We start from the raw sequence: 6,013 nt of genomic DNA on the forward strand, positions 1-6,013 counted from the left end.
ACCTATCCAACTAAGAAAAAAGTATAATATAAAAATAATAGGTAAATGCGAGTTAAGAAAAATAGTATGTAAATAATTTTATATACTTTTATTAATGTCTTGTGAAACAATTGAGTATGATTAATAATTTTTTGGGAGAATCGAGTTCAATGGATATTCGATCTTTGTCTCATTCTAACTTATAAAAAAAAGACAAAACGCGATTCTCCTATCCTTATTCTCTTAGACTGTACAGCTTTAGATTACGTACCATTTCATCATAAAGCTTTTGAATAAAAAAAATGTCCACTATTTTGTGAAAAAAAATAGTGAACATAATGTGAAAAAAGCGGACTGTCCGCTCAAATAGTGGACACCTGGCAACTCTATTGCTGTTTGAAGTTACAGTGGCACTGGGAAAAGTGATTTATGACCATTTTTTACATTTATGACAATTGCAGCATTCCCATGGTCACATGATCAAAATTTTGCCGCTTGGCAACATCCATGTATCTATAACAGTTGCACTGTCCTGGGCCATGTGACCACTTTTTGCAACTTCTGACAAGCAGCCAGATTCACTTAACAACCATGTTACTAATTTAATTGTAATGATTCACTTAACAATTGTCTTGTTTAGCAATGGAAATTTTTGCCTCAATTGTGGTCGTAAGTGGAGGATTACCTGTAGTCAAATGACAGAGAATCGGAGTAACTAATGGTGAATAAGTCAAAGAGCGGAGCCACTATAATTATACAGTTAAACCATTTCATAAACAACAAGACCATAGCGATCTATTCCGAAACGCCACTTTTCAGGCTCGAAATAATTCCATATTCCAGCGTTCTTCGCCGTGACTCAACGCGAGCCGCCATATGACCCGAGAGCAAGTGGGCGAAAAAATAGGAAATCGCTTTTCTCGCGGGATATCTTACTCTCGCGGGATCCTTCTTCCTAATTCCTCTGTCAACAAGTACCTCTAAGGGAACGCATGCGCAAATCCACTTTCCTCCTTGACCCTCGCCGGGTCTCAATAAAGTTTTCCTTCTCGTGTTTTATTTTGTTTCTTTTAGTTTTTGTTTCCGAGAGCCCCGCCTGTTCCTTGCACTTCCGGTTCAGTCGGTGCGGGGGCTGTCTGGGATGGTCCTGGTGGCGGCGGTCCTTGGCGTGGGAGCGGCGACTTGATGGTCTTTCCAGGTGAGCGGTGTTGGCTGTGGTCGGTCCTTCCTTGGGGGCCCAGCCGCCTGGGCCCCGCCCAGCTGTCCCTCTGCAGGAGCTGGTCGTCGCCCCCATCCCTGGCGGCCACCGGCCTTTTGTCTGAAGGGCTCTGCTTCTGACTGTCGGGGTCCGAGCTCCTACTGTGGGAGGCAGCTTGGTACTTGTTGGGAGGCCCGCTGGGAGGCATTGGTGCCCGGTTAAGAGGGTTGACCGTATCTGCAGGAATTTACTTGTCTAGCCGTTCTTTTCTCCTTCCAAGAACCAAGGCATTTTAATCCAGCATCCTGTTTCCAAGAGTGCCCCTGTGGATATAGCTAGAATATGAAAATGACCCCAAGATCCTGACCATTTTATTTATGTTTTATAGAAACATGTAGCCGATGAATTTGCATTTTAAAAACTCTTTGGCAGCACTTTTTTCATTGTATTTTATATCTGCTTCCATATGCACAAGGTATTTTTTTCATTTTTTGCAGTAAACCAGTTAATCTGTGAGTAGCAAAGTATGCTATCCTATCGTAAAATTAAAGATTCCTGCTAATTCTGTTTCTCTAAGTGAGCCCTCCATGCTAGTTAGAATCAGGTCAAGGATAACTTTTGGGGCCTTCACTGTTTGAAGGAGAGAGTTGAAAACAAGAGTAGTTAAGAATTTCTAGGAAGGATTATGCTTGGAAAAAAATAGTCTCCCATCAGGTGTTTTGAAATAAAACCCTATCATTATTATGCCTCTTTGGTTCTCTGCTTTGTTTTTAGCTAACAGTTAGCTTTCAGTCTTTAAAACAGCATAAGAACAATCCTGCTGAATCAGGTCAAGGCCCATTTTAGTCCATTTTGATTCTCACAGGCATCCAGATGCAGGGAGGAATAATAAAATGCAACAGTTAAGTACATTCTTAGGTTTGTTCATTTGGATTTCTGAGCAAAAATTAATATTTTAAAATCACTGCAACTTCTCTTCCCTTCCTATTTTCATTTCAAATCAATTGTTTCCTACAGTGGGACTTCTAAGTAGATTTACATAGGATTACACTGTTAACTTCTGGTTTCTCCTCTCTCATTTTAAAATTAATTCCTCAGAAGCTAATCTACATGTCAGGCTATATGTCTAATATTCCATGTATGGCATTTGGGAGTGGGGGTTGTCCCCAGAATGAGCTGATTGGTGGTATACAAGGGCTATTTTATGCATTTCTGAAAATTATCGAATTCTGAAAACAGTTCTAAACCACTTACTATTTTGAACATTTTGAATTATATATTGTTGATCTAAATTATGCACGTCCAACCTTTTGGTTTGCCTGGGCTGCATTGAGTGAAGAGGAATTGTTCTTGGGCTGCATATAAAATATATATAAAATATATAATATAGTTAACGTGTGTTAATCACATGTTAAAAGTTTACGATCTTGTGGGGCCACATGTAGCCCATGGGCCATGGGTTGGAGAAACCTAGTCTAAATAGATCGTTGGTTTGACTTAATATAATAAAGGTTTGTATATTTTAAAACATGAAAAAATAATTCCCATGGACTGAGCTATTTGTGAATATTTTTGTATAATAGAATATTGTCTTTGAACGAAAAGTAAAATCAGGGTAAAATAACTATTTTTTATTTCAGTGCTTGTATTTTAGATTGAAGCTAGCACTAATGCTAACATTGGCAAGCAAACTGAAACGGGATGATGGTGTCAAGGGCTCCCGTACTTCCAATCCCACTTCAGACTCTACTCGAAGAGTGTCAGTTAGAGATAAATTGCTTGTTAAAGGTAATATACTTTCCTATTTAAATATTTTTTCTTTACTTTTTGTGTTAATTCAACTGAATGTCACACAATTATCTGAGGGGTCCTTGGTGCTCGTTGAGCTTGCTTGTTTTCTTGTAGACATTGCATTACCCAAACTAGGTAACATCATCAGTGCTAGTAAGGAGTGCAGTGTGCTGTATTCTAGTGGCTTGCCTGTCAATGTTGGTGGGGTGGTGTTAGAGATTCTTTGATTGGGCTGTTTGCTTCTTTGCCAGTTCCTTGATTGGGGTGTTGTTTACTTGATTGTTGTTTGTAATCTTTTAACATATTTTTTGATTTATATTGCTGTTTCATTTAGAGATAGTATATGAAAAAGTAAATAGGCTTCAGTATTGTAATGGAATGTTCCCTACAAATGTGTAGTTTAAGTTTTCATTAATTTTTATATTTGTACCCTACTGTAATCACTATGACTCTGGATAGTTATTTGGCTGATTTATAAATGCTATAAGAGCAGTATATTATGGAGATAAAGTGAAGTGGAATAGTTCAACATTAAATAATAAGACAAAGGATATGTGATGTCTTGTGATAAAATTTAAAAGATGACAACAAAAGTAAGAGTTGGAAAATTGGAGGAGAGCTGCTTCATAGAATAACTGAAAATTGGACACTGGATAGCATCATCATTACAAAAAAAATTAAAGCCAATATTAATGCCATTATCTGGAAGAGAGGCACATCCACATCTTATCAGATAAAGGACATACCCAACTCCTAACAACAGGAAAACGTGCCCATTAACCAGACTATTGGTCAACTTTGTTTACAAAAGATGAGTAAAAACAAGATTCAAAGCCCTTCACAGGAATTCCACCCACTCACTGGTGTAGGTATGTGGATGATATTTAGGTCAAGATTAAAACACAGGAATTGAAAGCCTTCATCAAATACATCAACTCTGTGGACAGATACATTACATTCACGTTGGAAGATGTTAAGGAAAATAGTCTGGCCTTCCTGGGCTGTGCAGTACATATTAAGGAAGACGGAAGTCTGAGCACTGAAGTTTACAGAACAACCCCCCCTCCCCACACACACAAACAGATCAATATCTACATTTTGATTATCACCACCCACTGGAGCACAAAATGTGAATGATCAGGACACTATACCACCGGACTGAATGTTTGTCTACCAACAAAGAAAAGAAAAACAACTAAAACATGTCAAGGAAGTCCTCAGAACTTGTGGCTATCCCAACTGGGCCTTCATCAAATCCCCCCAAAAAGACCCAGCAGCAGCTCTTCAATAACAGACAAAGAAGAGAAATATAAACGAAGCAACATTGTCATTCCATATGTTGCAGGAATATATGAAAAGCTCAGGAGGATTTTCAACATAATATATATACACACTTTAAACCCAAAAATACACTAAGGCAGAAACTTGTCCACCTCAAAGGGGGGACATGATAGCAGTGTTCCAATATCTCAGGAGCTGTCACAAAGAAGAGGGAGTCAGGCTATTCTCCAAAACGCCTGAAGGCAGGACAAGAAGCAACGGATAGAAACTAATTAAGGAGAGAAGCAACCTAGAACTAAGGAGAAACTTCCTGACAGTTAGAACAATTAACCAATGGAACAACCTGCCTCCAGAAGCGGTGAATGCTCCAACACTGGAAGTTTTTAAGAAGAGACTGGACAGCCATCTGTCCGGAATGGTGTAGGGCAGTGATGGCGAACCTTTTAGAGACCGAGTGCCCAAACTGCAACCCAAACCCCACTTATTTATCGTCGGGTGCCAGATGGGCGTGGCCCACTGGGTGGGTGTGGCCTACTGTGGGCGTGGTCGGCATGGGTGTGGCCTACTGGGTGGGCGTGGCCAGCTCACCGTCACTTGCGTCAGGGGCACTTGTGCTGGCCTGGGCAGGACTGGGCCAGATCTGAGAGTCTCCGGCGGAGGGGGGGTGGGACTGGGGCAAGTGCCTAGGCATGGTCCATTGGAGGAGCCTCACTGAGCCTCAGGCAATGCAGGGGGCCCATGGACAGTGGCACGGACTGCCTGGAGCCCTGGGCAGCGGAGGTCAAGCACCTGGCCCAGCCTGGCCCTTGAGCTCCCACGGCACCAGGACCCCACAGCCCTGCCTATCCTAGCCGCACTTCCCTGAGGGGGTGCCCAGCTGCATGGTGAATGCAGAAGGGCAAATTGCATGGGTCAGAAGGAGGCCCACTCCTTCTCCATGTGAGGAGACCTGGCTTTGTAACCAAAGCATCCTCAGCAATAGGATGGGAGACCACCAGGGGATGGCAAAAGGGCCACAGGGCTGCTGGTGGCCAAGTGCTAAGGCAGGACTTAGCACTCCCTCCCTCTCATTCCAATCTCCCTGCCTCCCTCCCTCTTTCCTTCCTTTCTCCCTCCCCTCCTTTTCATTCCCATGTCTTTCCTTCCTCTCTCTCCCTCCTTCCCCTCCTTCCTTTCTCTCTCTTTCTCCCCCTTTCTCCAAAGTCCAAACACGTGTGTGCTACTTTCCTCGCTCACGCTGTGCATGCCCACAGGCTCTGTGATAGAGGATTAAACAGCTGGGTGATTTTGGGCCAGTCATTCTCTCTCAGCCCAATCCACCTCCCAGGTGTGTTGTGAGGAAAATAGGAGGAGAAAGGTATGTTGGATATGTTCGTTGCCTTGAGCTATTTATAAAAATAGTATAGGCCAGATATAAGTATAAATAAAATTAATTCATTAAATAAATACTGGATTTCAGGACCTGTACTAATTTTCTAGACACGTAGGAAAACCAATCCAAAGTAAGCAGCAGGTTGCCTAGAAGACTCCACTTTGCAAAAGATGAGAGAGAGAGAGAGGGGGGGGGATTCCAAGTGCTCATCTGTATGGAAATTCATCTTTTCCATCTCCAAGTGTAGTGATGCAAATATGAAAGTTGGATTAATTGAATGAATAGGAAATTAGAATGTAGATTCATTATAAGAAGCTACTTTGCTTTATTTACTGATAATTCATTTGTATTGAATTTAATTTGGCCTGTACCGTAGGACCAATGGAGATGGA

The 6,013-nt window shown here is 41.7% G+C and overlaps 1 protein-coding gene across 2 annotated transcripts in view; it reads left to right on the plus strand.

Moving 5' to 3' along the window:
* Positions 1-967: 967 nt before the first annotated feature.
* UBE2F (ubiquitin conjugating enzyme E2 F (putative)) overlaps positions 968-6,013 on the plus strand; it is a 118,618-nt gene continuing 113,572 nt past the window's right edge. For both annotated transcript variants that reach the window (XM_015832174.1, XM_015832175.1), the window contains exons 1-2: positions 968-1,177; positions 2,818-2,965. In XM_015832174.1, coding sequence (XP_015687660.1) covers positions 2,848-2,965 — 118 coding nt within the window. In that variant the 5' untranslated portion in view covers positions 968-1,177; positions 2,818-2,847. The remainder of the gene's footprint in view (positions 1,178-2,817; positions 2,966-6,013) is intronic.

The sequence above is a fragment of the Protobothrops mucrosquamatus genome, unplaced genomic scaffold (assembly GCF_001527695.2).
Source record: "Protobothrops mucrosquamatus isolate PMUCROS unplaced genomic scaffold, P.Mucros_1.0 scaffold_311, whole genome shotgun sequence".
In the NCBI taxonomy this organism is placed as follows: domain Eukaryota; kingdom Metazoa; phylum Chordata; class Lepidosauria; order Squamata; family Viperidae; genus Protobothrops; species Protobothrops mucrosquamatus.